Here is a 27484-nt window from a genome sequence, read left to right as displayed (position 1 = left end):
GCTAGTGATCGCGTATAATCAGATCATAACTCAATGTGCCTACACACAGGGGGTAGAGAAGGAGTTGATTGTACTTACAATCGGTTTACTATTACTATTACTACTACGACTACTACTACTGGCCACTACACTACTCGGTCGCTAATTACCAATGCGCAATGAAGATAATCTCGCGAAGAGAGCAGCACACAGCCTTACCCTTACCCGTCAGTACACACACCACGTGCACTCAGTGGCGCATTAATTCCAATTCCACGTGGGCTGTCGTGGGCGAGTACCAGCACCATTCCTGCCTGCTAATCTGCCATTCCCATTTCAGCCACTAAATGCTGGTGCCTATCATAGCTAATTGAAATGTATCCACCAGCATATTTTGACTGCTTCCCCGTTCGATAGAGAGAAAGAGAGTGAGTGGGAAAGCAACCGCTCAGGACACACGGTTAAGATGAAGGGTTGGGCAGCGACTTATGCGACAAAACACGGTCACCTCCGCGCGCACCTAAGCTCGCTTTGCTTTGGCATAAAATATTTAATGAAATTCAGGTTGTTTATTAAGAAGGTAAGAAGGGCACATCGTGCTGCAAGGTCCGCAAGGTCACCCACGTGAGATTAGCGCATAGTAGAGTGGTAGTAAATTCGGTGAGTACCAGCAAAAAAAAAGAAGACATTATGTTGCCTTGGTATTGCCTTCGATTGATTGGGGTGGGCAGGCATAACACAGGCCGTGCCGTGTATGCGAAGCATTGTGCCCGATGTGAAGAATTTTAAAAGCAATAAATCTCGACAAACCTCCGGAACCCGCAAATCAGTGTACTATTCTTTGCTACCTGTTATGGCCCAACCACTGGAAGACTGCAAAAGCCGCCACCTACTGTCAATCACTTCGGTCGGTTTCACCTTTCGCTCTTTCTTCTATCTTTCCCACTGCTTGAGAGGTCAGGCCAGTATGCTAAACGTAACTATTCGCTAATTGTGGGAAAGCAGAGGCATGCATGGCCCAGCCTGGCTTCCGCTCGTTCTGTTCTGTTCTGTTTTGCGCCCCCAAACCCGTCCTCCGTGGACGATGCGCGCAATGGCCATAAAAAGTGAAACGACAAGGAAAATTTGCATCCGTTGAATAAAGAACAAAACGGGGCACGGTACAAAAGTACAGCACCGACGAGGGAGGTTTTTCCTTGGGCTTGGAAAGGACAATTTCCGTTCGCCAAAGAATGAACCAAGCTTGGTTGGCTGCAAGAGTTCGGCAGCCACAACGGAACACTAAGGACCCATGGAGTGGGACACACACTAGTGGTCAACGGTATGCTGGTAACCGCTTAGTCCGTATTTTGATGACAATTGATTTTTGTGTGTGTATGTTTGTTTCCTCTCCTGTGCCTTACTTCCAACGTGTTGTACACCCTTCCGGTGTCGTACAGGTGAAGGGGTCTGTGTTTGTGTGAGTGTTTGCGCCAGGAATTCATGGCCAACATGGTGGTCCGAGAATCCGGAAGGTTGACCACCGTCCATCCAGTGCAATGAAGCGAAAGAGAAATCGATTTGCTAACCCCTCTTTCCGGTCGCAAATGCTCTCTCTCTCTGCTATATCTTAGAGAGGCCGCGGACTAGTGCTTGTGGCAGATGCCTATGCCTCCATGAGGTTCGCCAATTTATGAGCGAACGTGTTTGTTACGGTCCATCGGGGACAGCAATTGACCGGATTTGGGCTGATTCGGTATGGTGCGAGGGGGTAGTGGATGTTTTTTTTACTTTCATATGTCCTACGACCTCCTGGCTTTTACACGACATGATTGAACCACCCACAGGTACCTTGCGCACTGGTGGTTTGTGGCGCTTATACTTTAGCTACCTTAATTTTCCACCAAGATGGCTTCCGCCTTCCTTTTCGAAGCGATCATTCGCGCTCCGCAACGATGACTTATATCCGCCGAGCAACTCCGTTATCTAAAAAATGGGGGTTGAAGATGGCACCAAAATAAAAAAAAAAAAAACAAGAAAACATACCCACAATTCCAACTCAAGTGCGCATTACGTGGCCTTTTGTGCTAAGAAAGCCGATGACATCACTGCTATTCCGACAAACATTCCGAAAGGGAAACAAACAGAGCAATTGTGTTTAATATGCACGCACCCACACGGGCAAACCATCGCACACTAACAAAATACGTTAAATATTGGTGTGTTTTTAGCTGTTTGCTTCTTTCGTCGAACTTATTTTCTTATGTTCCTTTCTTATTGAGCGATTACCAGTACTAGTGATGGCGAAAATGAAGTTTTCGTCGAAATCGATTCCGGCTAGCTCCGAAGTTATCTGGAATCGAATCCAGATAGTAGGTCCGAAGTCAGTTTCCGGAATAGGCTCTGGAATCGGACTCGGCACCGGAATTGGTTCCGGAATTGGCTTCGGAATCGGATTCGGCTCTGGAATCGGATTTGGATCCGGAATCAGAATCGGATTCGGAATCGGAATCGGCTTTGGAATCGGAATTGGCTCCGGAATCGAAATCGGCTTCGGAATCGAAATTGCCTCCGAAATCATAATCGACTTCGAAATCGGAGTCAGTTTCGGTATCTTCATAAGAATAGGCGTTTGGGTCCAAAATGATACATGCAATGCATTGATAACTACAAAGAATCAAAATTTTCTTGTAAACGATCCATTCTCATGGAGATTCTCGGACCGATTTCGGTTTTGAAACTTAGTATTTCAATTCAAGAACGGATAGCAAATTCCAATTCTGGAGTCAAAACTGATTCCGTTACCGGAGCAAATTGCGATCCCCAGGTCGATTCCCATTTCGGAGCCTATTCTGATTCTGGAGCCGAATCTGATTCCGGAAATAACTCCGGAATCGACTCTGGAATCGGCTCCGGAATTGATTTCGAACACGGAATCGTAATCCGATTTCGAGCTCCCACCACTACACCATACTAACTGAAGCAATAAACTGTGTCAGAGTGGTAGGGTCGATCGTTAGCGTAGACATTCGAAAAGGGGTTCTCTTTACAAAAGGCAGCACCACATTGACCAAAGTGTCTAAGTAAAGTGTGATGACTAAATATCGATTTAATTTATTCGAGAGAATTTAATCGAATTCGAATAGATCACTTCAAGTTACACAAGAAACAGTTGGTAGTCGGTGGTCTAGGCCTGCCATAGATCATTACATAAACTTGGCTATCAGTGACGTCTTGGTGAACCTTCTTAGTCTATCCGACGTATTGGAGATTCGTTCCATTACCGAGTGAAACTTCATAACAAGATCATGCCTGCTTATCAATTTGTTCTATCAACATCGGAGTAAACTTGCTCGCTTCTAGAGCCATGATCGGGTGATCTAGCATCTAATCCTGCGATCACTGCCCGAAGCCACTTATAATGAAGGGGAGCAATTTGGTTTAGCGGGGACCTATCGCTCTCACATCTGTTGATCGACCGGTATTATGATCACGCGCGCACATCATACCGTACCATAGGTTTCGATCGGCGGCACAATATCTCAATATCAATATCTCAGTCAAATAACCCTTCTCAAAGTGGTTACGGAGGGACAAGTCGTAAGCACCGCTCGGTTGTTGCGGAGAAAAATTATAGGCAACAAACTAATTGCTGAAAGCGACAAGCGTTACTACACAACACCGTCCCCGCGTAAACCTGCTAATTGTCAGAAGGTACACACCATCACTACTACCAACCCTTGAAGGTCGAAGAGTTCATGTAGATCCGCTTTGCCGCCTAACAAATGCGTTCGTCGTCGATCAAGTTCTTCGGGCTAGTACTACTAGGCTGCAACAAGGCAAGACGAATTCAAAACAGATCGGAATAGACTCAAGCAAAGTCCTTCGGCAGTATAAACGAGCTTTATTACGCACTTCCTTCGAAAGCACGTTTCTCGTTACATCGTTTCATTAGTGTGGAACTGAATGCTTTTTTCTTCTTTCAACTAACGTTCACCTCCAAGACGGCCGTTTGACCGTCAGTTTGGATTCGTCGCGGGTTTTGGGGAGTTTTGTACGATCAACTACGATCGAGCGACTTGCGCTGGGGCAATTCAAATGGTCGTTTATAGGGGACAGGCTCGCCTAGGACCGAAACATATTGGAAAGGCCACAGTTTGGTAGACCCGTGACAAAACCTAACCCAACTATCTCCCCTTTCCCCCCCCCCCCCTCCCCTTCATTTTGTTGGTCTGCGTACGTTGTGTGTCTAATGGTAAATAATTATCTCACCAACACGTGCACCGCTCCGATTTCTATGGTTTCACTTTTCGATGCAGGTTTTGGGAGGGGGCCTATTCCTTCCTGCCCGGTGTCACCAACACACACACACACCGTCGTCTTCATATTTCTTGTCCGCTTCCATCACGATCGCGTGGAGCAGAAGGGGAGCAGTTTACATAACATTCCACGAGTTTTGTGGCACACAAAGCTATCTGGAGTCGCCGTTGGAAAGCTGCAGCCGCGTGTCTCGTGCGGTTAGCTTACGGGGCTTGAGAGCTTGAGCTGTCGCTTGGAAGGGGAATGACTTTGCGGCCCGTGTTGCACATCGGACAAACGCCAGAGACAGTGTCGGTTGCACACGCACTCTCCGTTCGAGTGTTCTCCCCCCCCCCCCCCCCCTCCCGCTCGCTCAGACTTAGACCTCGGCCAGACGGTTTATGTACCTACGTAGTAGTGCTGCCGTGAGCCGACTAACGATGACTTAACCTTGCCGCTGGATCGGGCTTCCACGGGCTCCAAGGTTTTTGATTCTGTTAAGAAGAGGCCACATTCTCGCACGATGCGTGAGAGATGTGTAGAAGCGCCGTTTGGTTGGTGCTGGAATTCCAAAAGCCAAGCTTTTGATTACTATTCCAACCCACCGCGCGCAACAAGTTGTTGCCTATCGCCGCATCCCGCCCCCACGTACATGGAGCGGCCATGGACTAAAGCGCAAACTTTGCCAGATAAATCACTTGCCTGCCCAATAAGCGTACGGTTAATGTACGGCGGTGGTGGCATACTTTCGTAGCATGTATAGTGGCCGCAAACTTCCCCCTCGAGGGAAAAATTCAATTAAAATCCGGTTTGTAGAAGCGTGGCACGAAGGCGAGGAAGGTACGACGTAAGACGATGTCCGCCGCCAACATGTTTTTAGAAGGTATCGCCCGGTCTCGCTACTCTGGTGAGCGGTAAGCGAGAAGGTTATAAACAAATGTGAACTGTTACTGATTACTTCCCTCCGAACCAGTGACTAGAAATAATATTGTGAACGCGCGTGTGTGTATGTGTAGGTTTTTGCGCATAGTGTGCCCGTACAAGGAACAGTTTTGGCATTTGGCAAACGGCCAGCGCGTGAAACGGATAAAGATCAATTCAAAAACGCAAGGTATCGTGTTTGGAGCAACCAACAAGACGCACCCAAAAAAACAACATTCTAACACCTCTGCTACCGTTCGCCCTGGACAGTTTGCAAAGGGGGTAAAGATCTGTCCCCATTTCGGCCTACCAATCTACTAACCTTTTGTTCCGGTTCCGTCCGGTTCATTCCCGCTCGTCGGCACCGTTAACGCACGGTCGACCGCACAGAACGCCATGAAGGGACGGTGATATTGCTTCGATTTATTTTCCATCCACCAGAGTGACACACACACACACACACACGCCCCCGGCCACGACCGACCGTTCAATCCGCGGTTGGTATGGTAAAATGGTGGATATGATTTTCCGTTTTCCCTGCACAAACGGCGCTGATGACAAACGACTTTACGGGGAAAGCATTTCACTCCAAATCACTTGACACACAAGCACTCACACACACAGACACACATGCTAATGGATCCGCTGTCACTGTGGTTGGATGGGGACGGGGGGTGAACGCGGCCCCGGCCAATCCGCCACGAACAACCGTTGCAACCCGAACACGACCACAAACACCACCAAAATACGTGTGGCAGAACGGGGGACAGGTGCGAGTGCACAAGAAGCCCACACACACACACGGAATAAAACACGGATTCACTGGCACGGTCACCCAAACAACCACCTACCCCCCGCTCCTTCCCAATGACAGTGCAATAATTGCAACACACAGTGATTTTTTTCTTCACCCTCTTTTCGCCGACCTTTCTCAGTGGGCCACAAAATCACATCACAGAGAATGATTTTTTGCTGTTGTTTTGCTTGCACGAGCGCACTGGAATGCACCTTAGCACAGCGTCATCGTAAACAAAAAGGCGCGCTTGGAACGTGTTACCGGTTTAAGACCACTGGCGGGAGCGAGGGCCACGCACGCTGGTCGGCCATCCGGTTGTGATTTTACGAAGCAAATGAGAAACAATAAACAGAACACTAACCGTGCATTTGCTGCCACAGCCCAGAGCGGAACGCGAACGACGACGACAACGGCGAAGGACGACGGCACACACTCACAACAGTGTGGACCTACGGCATGAATGAACGAACCGACCAAAAATCACCGACCATCGGGCGGCCGCTAGCGTACATACAACTACCGCTTACTCACTGGAGAACCAGCACAAACACACACACACACACACAGGGGCGCGAAACGGAACACCGAAACCAAAACACCGGGAAAGCGGGAAAACGCCACGGCCAGAGAAAGCGGGAGGGTGGTTGTGCGCGCGCGTACCAACAGCGGGTATGGTACAGTGTACCCGTGTCATATGGTACTACACACTCACTGCTGCTCCAACACAAGCGACCGCCAGAAAAGGAACGGTGTCGCGCCCACGGTGTCTAGCGGCGAACTGGACGGGCGGCCAAACCATACGCGACCACGAACCGATGCCGATGGCCGGCCGCCTCTCAGCGTCGCGCGACGGCCGGCGCACACACTAGCGACACGCACACCGGTACAGGGGCGCGCGCGCGTCCGTGCTCTATGCTTTAGGGGTGTGTGACTAATACTACCACACCGATACACTACCAGCTACACGGGAACAAAAAACCGGAACACGATACCCTTAGGAATGCTGCGATCATCGTGAGGCGAAGGTTGGGAAAAACCGACCCCCCGTCCAAGCGAAGATCGTGTTCCACAACAACACGAGAGAGAGCGCAAAAACAGAAGGTTGCATATGTATGTTGGTGGGGAGAGAGATGTATCATATCTCCAGCATAGAGAGCATATGTTGGGTTGGCAGGCAAAACCTCTCTCCCTTCGCATTATTGTTTGGGGAGATGTTTTTGTTTTTGTTTTTTGATATTTTTTTTTTGTTGTCCACAACAAACAGATGATCTTGGGCGCGTTTGCTTACGGTTCCGCCAAACACCGATGACTCACACACAAACACTGGCTCAGTGGCTGAGGGGTGGGTTTTGCTCGAATGCTCTGGAACGTTTTGTACGAAGGAGTGGTGGGGTAAAGGGGCACTGGTAACTCTTTACTTTGGCAGCGAAAGAGTCATATCTGTACGCCACTTTTAGCACCCTTTCCATAGCGGTGGCCTTACGCACGCACCACCCTCCCTTCTTCCAGCGATCGAGCGACGCAACCTGCCTTCTACCGCCATCACTCGTTAGGCGCAAATGACGCATTACCACCATTTTGCACAGCCCGCTCCATTCGATTAGCGCGTTCAAATGAGGGGGGGAAAAGTGAGCGACATTCGGTGTCCACCCGTTCGGGCTTATGGCTTAAGTAACCAGGTGCGCGTTAGTGGACATTTCCCATTAGCTCGTACTTAGGTTTGTTTGAGTCGTTGGAGCATGTGTTTGTTGATGGGTGGTAATTTGTTTGGGAAATCATAACGTATTTCACATATCCAACTCCAAAGCACGAGGTGCTGGGAAGTAAACACTTTGGTGTGGGCGATGGACGATGAGTGATCCCCCAAAAGCCTCGAAAATTGAAATGATGTGCGTGTGGTGGATCTGTTCCCCGTCAAGGTGAGCGCGCGAAATGTGTCGCTAACGCTTTTTTAATTGCACACACCACCGCCGGATAATCTTCCGCACACGATCTCGATCGCGCATCATCATTATTATGGGTTTTTATTTTGTTTTTCATTCGGTACGGTGTTCCGAATCTTCCGCCAGAGTGTTTGGAAGCTGTCGGAAGCTGTGGAGCGGATCTAGCCGTGCTGTTTGATTCGTCAGCATCACCACCACCGTCACCGTTGCGCAGCACCATTCTTCGTTAACCTGCCATGAGGAAGTCGAGAAAGAGAGAGAGAGAGAGAGAGAGAGAGAGACTTAGAAATCAGCCAAAGTGCGTAGCAGCTACTCTACATACCCGCCGCCGCCGCCGCCTGGGGTCAAAACACAGCGATCTTGTTCTGGACGTTATGATCGCGCGTCCAAAAAGAGAACGTCAGAAGCATGATTGATGGGATTGAGCTCGGTTGGACCTTGGCCCGGGGGCCCAAATTCCGATTATTACGTTTTTTTTATTGTCCATGACAAAATTAGCTTCCGCCGGATAGGGACGACATTGAAGGTGTAATGATGGCCAGTCGCAGTGGTTTTGTTTATGGGTTGTCATTCACATTTCCCACACCGTTTATCAATAAGTGATCGCTTGGACAGCAGGGAGAAAAGGGACGTACACTCTGTACGTGTAATGCTAATGCTTCTTCTAAATAATGTTCATAATATTCACTACCTTTTAACCTGTCCTACATTTGGAAATGCATACAATTCCTGCTGCACAATACATACTTCACATACTATGACTAACTAAACGTAGATTTTTTGTTAGTATGCTCCAGCGGGAGAAGCAAAAACACATCGTACCGGAACACCATTGCTAATGTATGACAATATTTATATTTCAACACATTCACATCGAACATACAAATCGGACCTCACCGCACCACCATGGGAATGTGACCTTGCCAGATACAAAAGCACTTGACGGGGCGGGGGTGGGAGGGGGGGGGGGGTGGTGGGAAGGAAGTGGATTAAGAGTGGTATCAATCAAAGTACAATTTCTGGACTATGGTTTCCACCTACCCTTGCACTATATGAAGCACTTGCATAAAAATGCTACACCGCTCCCCTGACCGCCATTGCATGCGCTGCACTTCATACTGAAAATTATTATTTCCACCCAGCACCGCAACACGCAACCGTCTTACCTTCTCCCCCGCACAACAACCGGAAAACGTGGAAAATCAATAAATCATTAATTATAAACAAACAGAATCAGTGCGCCATTTCGGTCGACAGCGCGCGTATTGATTATGTGTGTGTGTGTGTGTGTGTGGGACAGCACACCATCGTGGCCACGCGACACATGCTGGCACCAAATCCAGCGCCAGATTCGGACACTTGCGGCGTTACTTGCGACCAATTGCGTACAACCTTTTGCATCGATTGTTGAATTAGTTTCCCCACACCTGACAGTCCGATTGCCCGGGTAAAAGGTCAGCTTCGAACCTTTCACGGAATTGGTGTTGGTTCCCAAAAAAAAAAAAAAAAAAATCTACACATTCCCGGGGAAGCGTGCATCATCACTGGTGGCTCCTCGGTACGGGGAGAACGTGTTTAAACATTTAAATGTTACGTTTTTCGATAGGATTTTCCATTATGTACCATCACCGGTAACGTCATCGTTGGCGTGCCTATTGTGCTGCTGCTGCACCGCACGTGACGGTGGTGGATGCGAAATTTCTAGACACTGTTCCGGTACGCGCGTGATTGGCGTGGATTCCATCAGCGCTCGAACGCTTGCCGTGGTCGGTGCCTGGCCACCCGCCGCCTGGTGGTATTTCATCACTGCAAAAGCGACCGCACGGAACGCCAGCTGGTACGTGGCCTTCAGCCTGCAGGGAAGGAAGGAAGCAAAGGAAAAGCAACGTGTGCGTTAGGATTGAAGGCATACGGTATGAGATTGAACCCACCGCGCGCCCCGTTCGGCTGAATGAGTTCTTACCGTTCGGTTGGATCGGCCGGGTCGTCGGAGGTCACGTCCAGCGTGTCACTGGTTCTGGTGCTGCTACGCGATTGCCGGTCGGTCGGCGTACGGTGTACCCGCACCAGAAGGTTCCGGTGCACGGTGGGCAGAAACCGCTCGATGCCGGTAAACTTGGTAGTAACGAACGTTATCGGTGCGCTGTCGCCCCGCTTGAGCAAGTGTTCGATCGATGCGATCAGTAGCGATTTCCCCTCGAGATAGTTGGTCCCCTTGCCAAACTCATCGATCAGCACCAGCGAGCTGGCGGTGGCGTTCTGCAGCAAACTCGCCATCTGGTACAGCTCCGACATGAAGGACGATCGGCCGCTGAAGATCGATTCCGGGTGGTCGAGCCGCGTGTAGATGGAATCGAGCAGCGGGATTTTGGCGTACGCCGCCGGCACATACGAGCCCACGTGGGCCAGATAGCAGATGATGGCCACCTCCTTCAGGTAGGTCGTCTTGCCCACCGAGGTGTCGGCGGCAATCACGTTCACCAGGTGGTGATTCGTCTCGCCGACGCACGTGTCATTCGCCCGGTACGTTCGGCGATGCTCCAGCACCACATGCCGGCCGCCCTGTATCTGCAGCACCTTCGCACCGTCGCAAACAAGGGGCCGCACGTAGCGATGCATCTTGGCGACGGTGGCAAACGATAGCAGTGCGTCCAGTTTGCCCGCCAGCTTGAACACGCCCATCACCTCCGGGAACTTGGTACCGACGAAGGTGGTTAGGCGCGTCTGCACCGCCAGCTCGTGCTCGATCATAGACGCTACCATTTGGCCGAACTCGTCGTTCAGCTCCTTGCACAGGCTTATCTGGAAGTAGGCGGTATTGTCCGCCTGAAACACCAAATCGAACGATTCGTGCTGAAAGATCCCGGACCGTTGCAGCTGCTCGTCGACCTGCGTGCTGATCACGAACCCGAACGATGGCAGATACGTTACGCAGATGTTGGCCATATCGAGCTGCAGCGTTTCCAACCCCAGTCGGGACGATTCCAGCACGACCTCGCGCAAACCGTCGTACTGTTCGCGCAGCCGGTCGACGGCCGGATCGAGCCCGGCCCGTATCGTGACCTTGTTCTCCTCGTCCCCCTTCTCCAGATCCAAACACTTGTCGATGGTGTACAGCACGTGCTTGAGTGCGTTGGTCGGGTTGCGCGTGTACTGGCCCAGCTCCTGCACAACCGTGCCGGCCACCTGCGCATCCTCGAGCGTCAGCGCGCACAGCTTGCACAGGCTGTACAGATAGTAGAGATTTTTCTTCAGCATCTTCCAGTCCACGTTGCGGGCCGTGCCTTGCAGCAGCTTCCGATACAGTAGGCCAACGTTGGTCAGATGCTTCAGGCACTGGTCGAACTGGTTCGCGTACCGGACGTTCGCCAGCAGCCACTGGACGGTGTCGTGCCGGTGCTGCAGCTCCGCCCGATCCCGGATCGGTTGCGTCATCAGCCGGCTGAGCCACTCTTCCCCGTTCTTCGAGGAGCACTTGTTGAACAAGCTGTACACGGAGAGGCCGCGCGTATCCGTGCCGCACTTGAAGCCGGACGGGTGCCGGCTGGCGTCGAATATCTGCAGCGCCTCGTACGTCAGCCCGTCGATGACGAGCTGCGTGCTGGGCGTGACGAGATTGATCCTCGTGACGAGCTGCGCCGGCGACAGGGTGTCACCGACGGTGTCGAGCAGCAGCAGCAGATTGCCGACGCTGGTCACCAGCAGCTCCTGCTCGAACGGAACGATGCTTTCGAGAAACGTGCGGCACTCGCGCTCGCTCGATTCCGGTGGCATGCCGGCAAGCTTGTGGGCGAGCAGGCGACCCCTAGCCTGGGCCTGTGACTGGGCCGTATACTCCACAATCTTCACGTTCGATGGCTGGGAAGCGTTGCCTCCACTTTGGTCGACCGAATCGGACGGTGCGGGCTGATTCGCAACGGCTGCCGGGACGCCCAGCACCTCGCGGCAATCTTCCAGGAAGCAGGCAGGACCGGTAACGACGTAGTACAGGGGGGGGTAGCGCTGCACGAGGTCGCGCAGCAGCACGTACTGGGGACGGGGTTCGATCGCCTGCTGGACAGCGTACAGTTCGAGCTGATCGATGTCATAATACGATGCGGCCAGTGCACCAGCATTCCAGCACACGGACAGAATCTTTCCCGCCGGATTGACGGCGGAATCTTCTTGCGAGGCCATTGGCGCTCTGCTCTCTAGCTTTCAAACTACAAATAAAACGATTTGCCTGTATATGTGTGTGTGTGTGTGCTTCTTTTGAGAACCTAAACGATCGTACCCGCTTTCGATGACAGCCGGTTCGATACCTTCGCGTTAGGTCACGACGGATGGAGCCAAATTCTTCACTTACCACACCAACCGTTCCATGCAAACTTCAACACACACGCGCGCACCTTTCCACTCTCTCACAACAGCAGCCGGTGGCTACTAGACTAATTTTGAACTTGGGCAGAGGAAAGGGTTTGACATTTAACGAGTCGCCGGTTCGCACACGGTCGCTATTTTTAGCGCCACGGCAGTAAGCAATGGGACGCGTCAAAAGATCAAACCATGATCGCATATCCAAATTCGCACTCGTTTTTTTTTTGCTGCACCAGCACTGGATTACGACGCTGAACAGTTGAGCAAATAAAAAGGAAATGCCACTTACCAAAATTTTGGCCACGCGGTTTGGCCAAACTACCACTACTGGTACCCGGCACGGCGGCTTTGTTTGTATGCAATTGTAGGTTTTCTTTTTTGTTTTTGTCGAACGCGCTCAGCACAACACGCACGCCGTTAGTTCACATTTTCACTGTTTGTTCTCGAAAAGCAGGATTCCTCCACGATACGTGAAATTCTCGACCACTGAAAAGTACGCGCCACGAACACAGCGAACACAACGACGCATTGGAGAAAAACACATTCGATGGATATCGTTTTTTGTGGAGGCAGTAGGTGTGCAAGGCAGCGAGAACAGCACGGGGTAGGCAAGCGTGCACAAAGTGTGGTTTGTTTACAAGCCACTCTGTGCGGCGGAAAGAACAGGTGCAAAAGAGAGAGAGAGAGAGACAGAGAGAAAGACAATGAGCGCGGGCTGCCCGTCTATCAATTGTATGCGAGAGAGAAACGTCGATGCAGAGAGCTGTACTGTGCATTAAGGTGCCTTTCCACAGCGCGATATTGGAACTGTCGGTGGAGATGCAGCGCAAAGAAACAGATTCTTCCAAATCAGTGTTCAGCAACTCGCGTCTGGCTGGCGCGGTGCTGCGTACTATGCTGCGTAATAATTTTCTCCAATTGACTACCATCACTACCACGTGGTAGACTGAAGCGACTGATAGCGCTGGCATGTGCGTACCGACCGACGCGACCGATGGGACGCGTGCAGGCGAGAAGAACAATAAACATTATACACACTTTCGATCACTACTGTAAATGGTCACGTTTTAGGTTGGTGCTGTGTCTGCTCGTGTTGTGCAGGATCGCGTTGGTGCCACAATTTATCTGCCTTCGTTGCACATACCAACCGTCGAAGCGCTAAACGTTTATAAATGCGTTTGCTGCGGCTTGGACGGAAGATTCATTGTGCAGCGATCAGCATGGCGTGTGGTTACTCCTGTTGCGTTGTGGTTCTACTGCTGAGTGCTGCAGTGTTTAGTACAGTCAGCTGTGGCCTCGGTACACCCTGTAAGGTGCTGTGCGAAAATGGCGCTGAAATGAGTAAGTTAAAGCTAAGCTGCGACTGTCGAAATTTCGCATGTTTTTAATGCTTATTTGGGTACGTTTTTTTTTGTTTTCACAGTTCCCTGTGATAGGAAGACGGAGATTTTCAACTGCTGCGGCCCATGCAGTGAAGCTACCTGTGACGACCCTTCACCGAAGCAGGAATGTGCGGAAGGATGTAAGGCAGGTTGCTTCTGTAAGGCCGATCACGTACGAAAGCATGCCGGTGGGCCATGTGTACCGATCGGAACCTGCAAGCAGCAGCGAAAATAAACAATGTTCATTGAAACTGATCACTGCGGTATGCTTGTTGTGTAATTTATTGATGTTACGGTACAATTATTTCATCAACGTTCAGTGATCGTTTAGTACACCAAACGAGAGCTGTAATGGTTAAATGGGGCGGTTTACTAATCTGATTTTGGCTTGAGGAGTGTTGATGTTGTCAATGGATTTAATTGTTGTTTGATCACTCAATGGATGTGTGGTTAGCAAAATGGAGTACTGCAAACGGGTATAAAACATGTGATTATGAAGGGTATCACCAATTCGTACAGCAACTATGCGGCTCATTAACATAATAACTTTAGTTTTTCTACTAAAAATCGCACCGTTTATGGAAAGTGGCAAGCCTACAGCTGGTTTGCCACAACGGCGCAACGAATCAAAACAGTACACATTTAAAATATTAAAGTATATCAGCAAAGAAACGCCATACAAGCGTACCCATCTGCACTACTTCAAAACGATTTTACGCCGCAACCAGCCGACGCTGCTGAACATGTCGCTCACCATACCAGAAGTGCTGAACTATGTATGGGTGAGAATTAAGCTGCACTACAAGTTTAACACCTTCCAGCCATTTCTGATCGATATGGAGCAGGAAGCTTGCGAATATATAAGGAATCGTCCGATCATTCCACAGACGGATTATATATATGAAACGTTCGTAAAACGTTTACCAGCCATTGCCGGACCATGTCCGCATGGGGTAGGTATTTGCAGTGGATGATACATGCAATATATAGAATGGTATATTTTAATCCGAATTTTCTCACTCCCCAGAATAGAACATATGACATCGTTTGGTGGCTCGAGGAGCGGTATACACCACGCTCCATTCCGGCAGGAGAGTATCGACTGGATATGAAATTTGTCGCCATTGATAACGTGACGCTCTTTGCTTCGGAAACGTACTTTACGGCTAGGCGTAATGGTATCTTACGCTCGATGATTGAATGGTAAAAATGTTGGCCAGAAGATACATAGATAATGGCACCAGAGCTACTTGAATATTCGTGTCGGTCTAATATTGGGTTGTTCCTGCCACAGATGCCTGTAAAATGTGTGTAGTATCGAATGGGGCACATTGCAAGTGAGTTTTAATCGATCAGTTCTATGATTTGATGACGCTCTTTTCACTTGTTCCGACCTTAACCGAAAGAGTACGTAAACTGTCTTCACTTCCATAGCCTCGATCGCGAACTTTCGGTAATATTCTGCCCGACCAGTGTTGGACTTTGATGAAAGTAAACTTGTCTCGGGTTGACACTCTAGCGGAAATTACAGGAAATAACGCCGTTCGAACGAATCGATTGAAGTCGGGCATACTACGGGCTTTAACATCCATTGAGATCCAATAACTTCGATAATGCATGGTACGTGTCTTGGTCCCCAGAACCATCTTTGACAGTGTGGTAGAGCATGAAGTGTGGAGGCAAGGGATGAACTACGACCTTGTTAAGCTGTACGGCCAGTTTGGCACAAGGTACAGAGTGTCCTTAGGCAATTTTCGAGATTCCACACTAATTCAAATTGTCATTCATTGAAACGAAATACGTCCATGTGTACTTCGACAAGTTTTTTCTTTATATGTATTACTATTGAGAAAAACCGTACGAGTAAAGATGATGACAAAGAGATAATCATGTACTTAATGAATAATTTTTAAATCAAGGATAATTATATAGCGCCAATGTTGGGCTCCATAAGCGAAGGAACTGCTTTCTAGATTATGATGTTTGATTGTTATTATATATTACCTATACCTCATCTACTATATATCTATGATCAGTCGTTTATATTTTAATCATATAGTGTATTTGTGAGTTTTTGTTAGTTTTGTCAAATCAACGTTAATTGCCCGTAAAACCAATGATGGAAACAAAGAATACAAATTTGTGGTGTATAAATGTGTTTGCTGCCCAAATGAGCTTTGTTTGTTTTGGACATGATGAAGGATAGACACATCGTTGGGCTGGGTATGATTTTAGCAACAATACTAAGCTACAGTGGACAGTGTGTGGCAAACGCCGAGGTTTCTGTTGCCCGTAACACAACCAGTATTAAACCGTACAGTCTCAAAATCACTAAATATCTTTGCGTTGGTATGCCTTACAAGCGTACCTCAGTGCCCTACTGTAAAACGGTTTTGCGACGGAACCATCCGGCCGTGCTGAACGTTTCGGTTGTCGCACCAGAATTTTTGAACTGGATCTGGGTGAAGGTGAAATTGTTTTACAAGTTCTCCAGCTACCAACCATTCCTGATCGATATGGAGCAGGAAGCTTGCGAGTATGTAAAGAACCGGCCGATCATTCCCTTGGCAGACTATGTATACGAGATCATGCAGAAAACGGCACCGGAACTTGCCCATCCCTGTCCACACGGAGTAAGCATTGCGGCTTCTTTAGGCCATATAGCGGCAGTACTTTAAGTGATGTAGCGCGTCTTGTAAATCTTCTCGGTTTTCCATATTTTCTTCGACAGAACAAAACGTACAACATTGTCTGGTGGCTGGAAGAGAGCTACACTCCAAAGTCGATACCGGCGGGTGATTATAGGTTGGATATACAGTTTTTTGCCCATGACAAGGTGACACTATTCGCGTTGGAAACTTACATTACAGTTCGACGAGCAGGCGTAATCGCTTCCATGATAGAATGGTAATTTATCTACGTAGTAAACGTAACCACAAATCTATACACTTAGTGCATAAGATTTACCAATGGAAAGTAAAAGAAATGTCAAATACTGAAAAGTGTATAACCGTTGGATCAATTTCACTGAGCAATGGGTTCAGCTGCATGACGTTCGTAGCCTTTTCCGGTGTATGGTGTCTTAGGCCACCTTGAATTCGATGAACAGGTGGTTGTAGGGATTTGGGTCCCACGGAACATCTGCCGGATCTGAACGCTACTTGGTAACTGTGTGATCTGATTACTTCCACCGATAAAAGCGGTTGAATTTTCCTCGACATAGTAGTCCACCCTGTCGAAACGCTTAGGCAGCGCTCTAGCAGCAATCGAGCACGACATCGAACATGAAAAATATATGCGATTTGACATGTTCGATTTGATAACCAACAAATCGAACATGTCAAATCCCATACATTTTTCATGTTCGATGTCGTGTTCGTTTGCTGCTAGAGCGCCGGGTTAGACTCTTCACCTATTATCCGATGTTTCACCATTTCTAATGAGATCTTGGATATTTTCAAGGGCTGTCACAAGAGGATCGTAGCTATCCGGCAACGTTAAAAAAAGTTGCGATACCAAATCGTTCTCTTCCATTTACGCTCCTGCATTTTTCAACTGTCGCACTAGCTCGTCGAATTCGGCAAAATGACTTCGCATAGAACACCCTTCCTTCATGCGTAACGTGGCCAGTCGTTTGCGCAAGATCGTCTGGCTTGCCCCCGACTTCTTCGCAAAGGTGTCTTCAAGAGCTTTCCACATTTCCTTGGCTGTTTCCTTTTCTTCGACTATGGATAGACAATCGTCTCCAACAAATCCAACCAGCAAGGATTTTGCCTTCCGGTCCATTCGCAAAAACTTGTTCCGCGGTTCTCCGACCGCCTCAGGCACGTCTTCTTCGAGCGCCTCCCATACTTCCGAAGCTTCCAAGAAAAAACGAACTCGAAAACGCCATTTTCCGTAGTTCGTTCCATTCAGCTGGGGAATGCCAGCACCTTCCTTTACTGAGGAGCCCATAACCTAAAGGAACTCTGTTCTTTGAAATACCTTGGAAGTTTTTTTTATTTAACAAGTTTTTCTTTTATATACGACCGTTCTCGTCAATGGATGATTTGCGACTAACTTGTAATGAAACGATCTTTCCCAAGGTGTGTTTATTTAGAAGGTGAATTATTAGCGCGTTTGCCGGGCGCCATCATTGAGTATTGTTATGTCAAATCGCATACAATTTTCTATACCCCCCTCCAGCCCTTCCCGATTTCAATACCGGAGCAAAGTGTTATAAATGACAAGGTGAAGTTGTTCAGAGCAAAATGACATTTCTCGACTTGACATTTCTCTTCCGGGGGCTCCGGTATAAAAATCGGGGAGGGTAATGAAATTTGTATGCAGAGAGTGACAGATGTCCCCCACAATGTCGCCCAGCAAAAGCGATAAAAATCAACCTTCTAAATACATTATCCTTGTACCGGAGCACCCAGTATTGTTTTGTCAAGTCGTGAAATGTCAATTTGCTCTGAAGCACTTCACCTCCTAATATCCATACACCTTGGATCGTTCCTAAATTTATTAAAGACTACTTCGATTACACGCGGCTACTTCGTTTACAATACTAGATGGCAATTAGTGCATGGTTGGGATGTTCAAAAACTATACACCCTTAAACGAAATACCATGGTTCGTATTATTCATTAGTGGTATAAGCCGTACTAGTAACAGCGCAGCCACGATTTAATGACTCGGAGTTCTAGCACGCAGCTTCGATGAGTCGCAAAGAAGGATCTCTGGAATGGTAGCAGTGATACCGGCAGTAACAAATATACATTAGACACGAAACTGCAATATGTCGGATATTCTTATCAGTGCTTAAGGTTCTCTAGGTATACGCTTCTAGTGTGTGTTTTGTTCGTTTGTAACGAACTGAATTTCATGTTTGAAGTACACACAGTAAATGCATTCCTGATATTTTATATTATTTTTTAAATATGTTTACCAGCCATTGCCGGACCATGTCCGAACAAAATACGTCCATTTGTACTTCGACAAGTTTTTTCCTTATATGTATTACCATTGAGAAAAACCGTACGAGAAAAGATGATGACAAAGAGATAATCATGTACTTAAAGAATAATTTTTAAATCAAGGATAATTATATAGCGCCAATGTTTTTGTGATTTTTTGTTAGTTTTGTCAAATCAACGTTAATTGCCTGTAAAACCAATGATGGAAACAAAGGATACAAATTTGGGGTGTATAAATGTGTTTGCTGCTCAAATGGGCTTTGTTTGCTTTGGACATGATGAAGGATAGACACATCGTTGGGCTGGGTATGATTTTAGCAACAATACTAAGCTACAGTGGACAGTGTGTGGCAAACGCCAAGGTTTCTGTTGCACGTATTAATTAAACCGTACCGTATTAAACCGTATTAAACCGTACAGTCTCAAAATCACTAAATATCTTTGCGTTGGTATGCCTTACAAGCGTACCTCAGTGCCCTACTGTAAAACGGTTTTGCGACGGAACCATCCGGCCGTGCTGAACGTTTCGGTTGTCGCACCAGAAATTTTGAACTGGATCTGGGTGAAGGTGAAATTGTTTTACAAGTTCTCCAGCTACCAACCATTCCTGATCGATATGGAGCAGGAAGCTTGCGAGTATGTAAAGAACCGGCCGATCATTCCCTTGGCAGACTATGTATACCAGATCATGCAGAAAACGGCACCAGAACTTGCCAGTCCCTGTCCACACGGAGTAAGCATTGTGGCTTCTTTAGGCGATATAGCGGCAGTACTTTAAGTGATGTAGCGCGTCTTGTAAATCTTATCGGTTTTCCATATTTTCTTCGACAGAACAAAACGTACAACATTGTCTGGTGGCTGGAAGAGAGCTACACTCCAAAGTCGGTACCGGCGGGTGATTATAGGTTGGATATACAGTTTTTTGCCCATGACAAGGTGACACTATTCGCGGCGGAAACTTACTTTACAGTTCGTCGAGCAGGCGTAATCGGTTCCATGTTAGAATGGTAATTTATCTACGTGGTAAACGTAACCACAAATCTATACACTTTGTGCATAATATTTACCAATGAAAAGTAGAAAAATTTCATGAATAAATACTGAAAAGTGTATAACCGTTGGATCAATTTCACTGAGAAATGGGTTCAGCTGCATGACGTTCGTAGCCTTTTCCGGTGTATGGTGTCTTAGGCCACCTTGAATTCGACGAACAGTTGGTTGTAGGGATTTGAGTTCCTCGGAACATCTGCCAGATCTGAACCCAGCTTGGTAACTGTGTGATTTTACTTTTAGTGTCATCTCTATTCAATGCTGACAGTATGAGTTTCCTCCGCAACAGATGTCGATGACGTTATGACGGACAAGATGGACATAGATTTCCAAACTATCTTTGAACGGAACAATCTTATCAAGATGTAGGTACATTGAGTAAAGAATTTTGATACCACCCTTGAGGGTCTACTCAAAGGGGTAGTGTGTTTTGATAGTTTTACTCGCAATATACAACCAATTACACCGGTCGTATTGAGCAATAATTTTTTTTTCAGTTAAGAAACTCCGGTTCCAAGCAAGTTACATTCAATACTAGATGGCAATTAGTACATGGTTGGAATGTTTAAAAACTATACATCCTTAAACGAAATACCATGGTTCGCATAATTGATTAGTGGTATAAACCCAGTGGCGGATCTAACGTTTGGCGGACTAGGCGATCGCCTGGGGCCCCGCCGATTAAGGGGCCCCGTAGATCGCCATTCAATAGTATGCCGTATGGACAGAGTACAGTAGAACGTCGATTATCCGGGTAGCTCGGGACCGGACGGTTGCCGGTCAATCTATTTGCACGGATCCAAGAAATGTCAAATTCATAACAAAATTATAATATTCACTAGTTTTATGATTAATTTACTTTGAATCAATCGATTAATTTTTAGTACAATATTATTTTAATCAAAAACTATAGGTTTGACAACTGTTCATGAACAAAAATGAATTTCGAAAACACCACTAGACATTACTGAGCTGTACAAAAAACTGGTTGCCTACTTGGCTATTGCTGCAAATGTTCGCTGTACGCTTCAACAGCTGTCACATTTATGCGCACGGTTAAACCGCCCGCCGGTTTATCCGCCCCCGGATAAGCGAAGTTCTAATGTATTAGCGACAAGAGCCCCCGGAAGAATGACCGTTGGGGCCCCGAGGCTGATGAATCATTTCCAAACCCTTAGTCACGAAGGCGGCCACGCAATGGTGTGGGGTTGCTTCTTCCGGCACGGCACGGGTCCTTTGTTCCGTATCATCGGGACACTGGACTCGGAAGGGTACAGAAAAATACTTAGTCGTAAGATGTTGCCATACGCTCGACAACAATTCGGCGACGAAGAGCATTACATCTTTCAGCATGATAACGACTCAAAGCACACATCACGAACAGTTAGATGTTATTTGGCAAACCAAGATGTGCAAGTTCTACCGTGGCCTGCGTTGAGTCCTGACCTCAATCCAATTGAAAATCTGTGGTCAATTCTTAAGGACCAGCTCAAGAACCAGCATGCATCATCAGCGGATGACCTATGGGCACGCTGCAAGGATTTGTGGAAACGCATTCCTCCAGAAAGATGCCAAAATCTCATCCGCGATATGGCTACTCGCTGCCAGGCAGTGAAAGACAATAATGGTCAACACATTGACCGTTAGAATGTGTTTTTGCTCTGTGGAACACCGCAACACCTCCTCCCAACCACCACTTAATCAGCTCTTTTCAGGGCTACCAAAAAATTATGAAAAGAATTATCTCTTTCGGTCAGAAAAAAAGTTCCTATTTTTATATCCACAGGTGTACACAGTGGCCATACTTTTAAGCAATTTTCGAGATTCCACACTAATTCAAATTGTCATTCATTGAAACGCAATACATCCATGTGTACTTCGACAAGTTTTTTCGTTATATGTATTACTATTGAGAAAAACCGTACGAGAAAAGATGATGACAAAGAGATAATCATGTACTAAAAGAATAATTTTTAAATCAAGGATAATTATATAGCGCCAATGTATTTGTGATTTTTTGTTAGTTTTGTCAAATCAACGTTAATTGCCTGTAAAACCAATGATGGAACAAAGGATACAAATTTGGGGTGTATAAATGTGTTTGCTGCTCAAATGAGCTTTGTTTGCTTTGGACATGATGAAGGATAGGCACATCGTTGGACTGGGTATCATATTATCAACAATACTAAGCTACAGTGGACAGTGTGTGGCAAACGCCGAGGTTTCTGTTGCACGTAACACAACCAGTATTAAACCGTACAGTCTCAAAATCACCAAATACCTTTGCGTTGGTATGCCTTACAAGCGTACATCGGTGCCCTACTGTAAAACGGTTTTGCGACGGAACCATCCGGCTGTGCTGAACGTTTCGGTTGTCGCACCAGAAACTTTGAACTGGATCTGGGTGAAGGTGAAATTGTTTTACAAGTTCTCCAGCTACCAACCATTCCTGATCGATATGGAGCAGGAAGCTTGCGAGTATGTAAAGAACCGGCCGATCATTCCCTTGACAGACTATGTATACGAGATCATGCAGAAAACGGCACCGGAACTTGCCCATCCCTGTCCACACGGAGTAAGCATTGCGGCTTCTTTAGGCCATATAGCGGCAGTACTTTAAGTGATGTAGCGCGTCTTGTAAATCTTCCCGGTTTTTCATATTTTCTTCGACAGAACACAACGTACAACATTGTCTGGTGGCTGGAAGAGCGCTACACTCCAAAGTCGATACCGGCGGGTGATTATAGGTTGGATATACAGTTTTTTGCCCATGACAAGGTGACACTATTCGCAGTGGAAACATACTTTACAGTTCGTCGAGCAGGCGTAATCGCTTCCATGTTAGAATGGTAATTTATCTACGTGGTAAACGTAACCAGAAATCTATAAACCATGGTTTGCATTATTTATTAGTGGTATAAATCGTACAACTAGTAACAGCGCAGCCACGATTCATTTGCAAATCTATTAAATAGGGGAAAGCGGGGCAAAATGGGCATGTTAAGCAGTTTACTGAATATTCCTTTGAATATGCCACAAAACACAATTTTTCTTTCATTATTGTATGCCTCCACCATTTATCTATGGATTAAAATTGCCACATAGAATGAAAACAACTTAAAAACAATAAAATAATGTAAAATAAAAGTTGATGTTTTACGAGAAGCTATTTTGACACACGGGGTAAAATGGGCATAGCCCTGGGGCAAAATGGGCATATGTAAACAAACTGTGAAACGTCAAAACACTGGGGCAATATGGGCCACAACAACTGCGCTTAGGTAATGGTCTATGCTTTTGCGCACGTTTCGTGAAATGTATTTTTCGTTCTTTCTTTTGATTTGCTGGTCAGAAAAGCCCTTAAAATTCTTCCAAAAATATGTTATCAAAATTATAACAGTTTTTACACGTTTAAATCTACAAAATCGAATGTTTTGAAGCTGTGCCTGTTATCATTATTGAGGCGACAAATACAACACCATAGCCTCACCAAGCGCCGTATGTCAAAAGCATCTGCCCATTTTGCCCCAAGAGTAACTGCCCATTTTGCCCCACGTGTAGCATTTTTGTATTTTTTGTTATATTAGTAAAAATACGAATTCAATCGCCTTGATTGCTTCAGACAAATTGTAAAGAAATATCATATCTTTAAAAATATATCATTAAAAACTTCAACGCATCCCTGTGACACACGTTTAAGCTTATTTTCGAAGTGGCAAAAATTACATCAATATGCTGCTAAACCTTATTTTGCATTTTTCTTAGTTATTTGTTATGTAAGGGTTATGAAACTTACATGGTGTTCATAGAACACTCTAATGAATAGGGGAAAGCGGGGCAAAATGGGCATGTGGGGCAAAATGGGCACCCTCTATTTAAACATTTTTTGACTACAAAGATACTTTCCAATGCTCAAAATGTATTCATTAGAGTGTTCTATGAACACCATGTAGTTTTCATAACCCTTACATAACAAATAACTAAGAAAAATGCAAAATAAGGTTTAGCAGCATATTGATGTAATTTTTGCCACTTCGAAAATAAGCTTAAACGTGTGTCACAGGGATGCGTTGAAGTTTTTGATGATATATTTTTAAAGATATGATATTTCTTTACAATTTGTTTGAAGCAATCAAGGCGATTGAATTCGTATTTTTACTAATATAACAAAAAATACAAAAATGCTACAAGTGGGGCAAAATGGGCAGTTACTCTTGGGGCAAAATGGGCAGATGCTTTTGACATACGGCGCTTGGTGAGGCTATGGTGTTGCATTTGTCGCCTCAAAATGATAACAGACACAGCTTCATAAGATTCGATTTTGTAGATTTAAACGTTTAAAAACTGTTTTAATCTTGATAACATATTTTTGGAAGAATTTTAAGGGCTTTTCTAACCAGCAAATCAAAAGATAGAACGAAAAATACATTTCACGAAACGTGCGCAAAAGCATAGACCATTACCTAAGCGCAGTTGTTGTGGCCCAAATTGCCCCAGTGTTTTGACGTTTCACAGTTTGTTTACATATGCCCATTTTGCCCCAGGGCTATGCCCATTTTACCCCGCGTGTCCAAATAGCTTCTCGTAAAACATCAACTTTTATTTTACATTATTTTCATGTTTTTAAGTTGTTTTTATTCTATGTGGCAATTTCAATCCATAGATAAATGGTTGAGGCATACATTAATGAAAGAAAAATTGTGTTTTGTGGAATATTCAAAGGAATATTCAGTAAACTGCTTAACATGCCCATTTTGCCCCGCTTTCCCCTACATTTTGAGCATTGGAAAGTATCTTTGTAGTCAAATAATGCTTAAATAGAGGGTGCCCATTTTGCCCCACATGCCCATTTTGCCCCGCTTTCCCCTACTACTCCTTTGTCAAAGGCTAGTGCAAATTGTGTATTTGGTTAGAGATCATCAAATGACTCGGAGTTCTAGCACGCAACTTCGATGAGACGCAAAGAAGTACCTCTGGAATGGTAGCAGTGATACCGGCAGTAACAAATATACATTAGACACGAAACTGCAGTACGTCGGATATTCTTGTCAGTGCTTAAGGTTCTCTAGGTATACGCTTCTAGTGTGTGTTTTGCTTGTGCTGGAATGATAATATACTACATGGATGTAAAGAACTGAATGTAATGTTTGAAATACACACAGTAAGTTCATTTTTGATATTTTATATCAGTTTTGAAAACATTTTTACAGGAAAAGTTTTCCTATTTTTTTACCACACTTCTAATTAAAAGTTCTAGGCTCGATTTGTTGTACAAATAAGGCTTGTTCACTGATTGAAGTCTATTGTTTTTAAACAAAAAAAGGTGTAGGTGACATCATGAAATATTTGCCGTATATTTGACGGAATGTGATTTTCCATTTAGAACGACTCTTGTATACACTAATCTACATGTTTGGAATGGAATTTGATCAGCCAGTGTGGTGGAACGTGGTAACCATGTTGTAATTGAGCTGTAAATGTCCAGTAATTATTCTTCCAGCATTGGAGGATAGAATGATAAGCTTTGAGAGTATTTCAGAGTGAACAAAGTTGATAAATGTCACCATCACAAGCCGGATTAGCTCAGTTCACAAAAAAAACCCAAATAACACTGGTAACCAGTCGATTCAAGAAGGAATGAAGTGTTATCCTCAGTTGTGGTTATCGTTCATCTTTGCACGATGGGCGTTTCATTGTTGTTTTGCAACAGAAATGTTTGATTTTGAAGAGTTGAAAAATGAAACTCGTCCGTTCCAATTGCAGGTGATGCGATTAGTCTGTCTTGACGCACCGTACGAGGAAACTGTTCTAACGCTTTGTCGAGCATTTTTACGCCGCAATCAACCAACGCTTCTGCGCGTAACGCTAGAAGTGTCTGGGTTGTACAACTACGTATTACTTCAATTCCGATTGCACTACAAGTTCAGGACGTATCAGCCATTTCTAATAGATGGTGAAATTGACATATGCACCTTTGTGAAGGAGTCGAAACTCGATCCAGTACCTAGCTATATATATAGTGTAATGCAAGAAGTTGCTCCGGATTTATCAGCTCCGTGTCCGCTTGGAGTAATGATCGTTGAAATGAGCTCGTACGTGTTTTGCTGAAATCTTACTTACCACGAATTTTCATTTGCAGAACAAAACGTTCAACGTGACGACTATGTTTAAGGTGGAATACGCTCCGAAGTCGGTCCCGGCCGGGGATTACAGGATGGATATAAGGGTCGCAAGCAGAGCGAATGTTACCTTGATTAATTTTCAAGTTTACGTTGCAGTCAGACGTAAAGGAGTGTTGGGATCTATGCTAGATTGGTAATACACACATATTGTTACATCATAAGTACGTGCTAATGTGTAATGTAATAATATTACAATAAATAACAGTAGTGTTTTTTGAATATTGAATTAATTTATATTCTATTTATTGATTAATGAAAGAACATTATGTAAGCAGTTTCAGAGTTAATGATTGAAGTAGAACTGTACTATTTGGGCTAGAGTTTCATAGAACATTGCTTGATCGAGCAGAGCAGGAAACCCATTTGCCCATTATCCGTTTCCTAAATTCAGTAAACCTGCTGTACATTTCAATTGCTATAATTAGATAAATGGACGTAATTAGCTGATTGGGATAGAAAATGATGTTGATATTGCCCAATCTAATGTCATGTCAATGATTCGTATCTAATAGATGATCGTAACATAATAGCAATAAGCTCAGTATCATAATTATATTATAATAAACAAGGATTAACAATAAAACACAGACCAATGTACAGCACCGTCAGTGATATGATCAACGCAAAAAAGTATAGACGCCCAAAGTAGAAAGAATTTTTCAAGTGGTTTGATATTTCAGCAATGCTTTCCAACGTTATACATTCGCTGATTTGGGTTGTCGGTATTTTGATATTGTTGTGCCCTACTCCATACGCCGAGAATGTTTTTAGTTATGAGGATCAGAAAAATTTCACACGGCAGTTCAAGATACAGGTCCAACGATTGGTGTGCAACGAAGCGCCGTACAAAGAAACCGTTCTGCTTGAATGTCGTATGATATTTAGAAGGAATCAACGGTCATTGCTATGCATGTCGCTCAAAGTGCCAAAGTTATATCACTACGTGATGGTACAGTTTCAGCTGAACTACAAATTTACCACGTATCAAACGTTCCTAATCGATGGAAAGGTAGAAGGATGTGCCTATATGCGTCATCAAAATAACGATCCTGTCCTTACCTACATGTACGGAGTGTTGAAGGATATGATCCCAAGCGTTGTGCACCCTTGCCCATTAGGGGTTAGTATTTTTGTTCGAGCGTTAAGATGAATGTATGGTAATTTTGAAACGTTTGGCTTGTATTGCAGAACAAAACGTACACTGAGCTGACCATGCTGAAGGAGGAATATGCCCCCAAATCTATGCCTGCTGGCGATTACAGGATGGATGTAAGATTTTCCACTAAGACCAACGTAACTCTGTTTTCGCTGCAGCTATTCTTCGGAGTCCGACGAAGAGGTATACTTAATTCCATGATAGAGTGGTAAGGAGGTGTAAAAGAAATGATGGTTGACAATTATGTTTAATAAAAGTATTCATATACCTGATATCTTTGAAATTTAAAAGTGGTGTTTAAGGAATATTCCAAACAATTAATCATCATAGAGACAAGACGCAACGGAGTAGAACTATCTACACTGGAGTGGTAAGTACGTATAAGATAGATATGTTGTATGTTTGTGTGTATTTCGGTACAACAGTCACAATACTTTCTAAACGTCGAAACATATGAATATCGCATATTGACCGTCATACAAT

At 45.5% G+C, this 27484-nt stretch overlaps 4 protein-coding genes and 1 long non-coding RNA gene across 7 annotated transcripts in view; 3 read left to right on the top strand and 2 right to left on the bottom strand.

Annotated features, from left to right (window-relative positions):
- Positions 1–6761, bottom strand: part of LOC1273317 (phospholipid-transporting ATPase ID) — a 37505-nt gene extending 30744 nt beyond the window's left edge. The window contains exon 1 of one of the 3 annotated variants that reach the window (XM_061647864.1): positions 5501–6761. The gene's annotated coding sequence lies outside the window, so the exon portion shown is untranslated. The remainder of the gene's footprint in view (positions 1–5500) is intronic. The other 2 variants (XM_061647865.1, XM_061647866.1) reach the window with 2 other exon arrangements.
- Positions 6762–9443: 2682 nt separating this feature from the next.
- Positions 9444–12513, bottom strand: LOC1273320 (mutS protein homolog 5). Its single transcript, XM_312286.6, has 2 exons — positions 9881–12513; positions 9444–9770 (listed from the first exon to the last, which is right to left on the bottom strand). The coding sequence occupies exons 1-2, from the start codon at positions 12091–12093 to the stop codon at positions 9533–9535; spliced, it is 2451 nt and encodes an 816-aa protein (XP_312286.5). The 5' UTR covers positions 12094–12513; the 3' UTR covers positions 9444–9532.
- A 696-nt stretch (positions 12514–13209) lies between these two features.
- Positions 13210–13913, top strand: LOC4576964 (uncharacterized). The gene is made up of 2 exons (XR_009765185.1): positions 13210–13614; positions 13697–13913. It is a non-coding gene; the product is annotated as an uncharacterized LOC4576964 (long non-coding RNA).
- Positions 13914–13990: 77 nt separating this feature from the next.
- Positions 13991–14982, top strand: LOC11176036 (uncharacterized). Its single transcript, XM_003436146.2, has 2 exons — positions 13991–14608; positions 14683–14982. Exons 1-2 carry the CDS (start codon positions 14180–14182, stop codon positions 14860–14862), a joined length of 609 nt encoding a protein of 202 aa, XP_003436194.2. The 5' UTR covers positions 13991–14179; the 3' UTR covers positions 14863–14982.
- An 11399-nt stretch (positions 14983–26381) lies between these two features.
- Positions 26382–27220, top strand: LOC11175733 (uncharacterized). Its single transcript, XM_003436142.2, has 2 exons — positions 26382–26965; positions 27034–27220. Exons 1-2 carry the CDS (start codon positions 26528–26530, stop codon positions 27211–27213), a joined length of 618 nt encoding a protein of 205 aa, XP_003436190.1. The 5' UTR covers positions 26382–26527; the 3' UTR covers positions 27214–27220.
- Positions 27221–27484: the final 264 nt, after the last annotated feature.

This window comes from Anopheles gambiae, chromosome 2 (genome assembly GCF_943734735.2).
Source record: "Anopheles gambiae chromosome 2, idAnoGambNW_F1_1, whole genome shotgun sequence".
NCBI lineage: Eukaryota > Metazoa > Arthropoda > Insecta > Diptera > Culicidae > Anopheles > Anopheles gambiae.
Note: the sequence above shows the minus strand (reverse complement) of the source record. Positions and strands in the feature narration are given on the sequence as shown.

What these genes read in the sequence shown, in the direction of transcription:
- LOC1273320 (XM_312286.6), bottom strand. Translation starts at nt 12,093, where the DNA reads ATGGCCTCGCAAGAAGATTCCGCCGTCAATCCGGCGGGAAAGATTCTG. An exon ending in CCGGCCGATCCAACCGAACG is followed by an intron (nt 9,771 to 9,880) that starts GTAAGAACTCAT and finishes CCTTCCCTGCAG; the next exon opens with GCTGAAGGCCACGTACCAGC.
- LOC11176036 (XM_003436146.2), top strand. Translation starts at nt 14,180, where the DNA reads ATGCGGCTCATTAACATAATAACTTTAGTTTTTCTACTAAAAATCGCA. An exon ending in CCGGACCATGTCCGCATGGG is followed by an intron (nt 14,609 to 14,682) that starts GTAGGTATTTGC and finishes CTCACTCCCCAG; the next exon opens with AATAGAACATATGACATCGT.
- LOC11175733 (XM_003436142.2), top strand. Translation starts at nt 26,528, where the DNA reads ATGCTTTCCAACGTTATACATTCGCTGATTTGGGTTGTCGGTATTTTG. An exon ending in TGCACCCTTGCCCATTAGGG is followed by an intron (nt 26,966 to 27,033) that starts GTTAGTATTTTT and finishes CTTGTATTGCAG; the next exon opens with AACAAAACGTACACTGAGCT.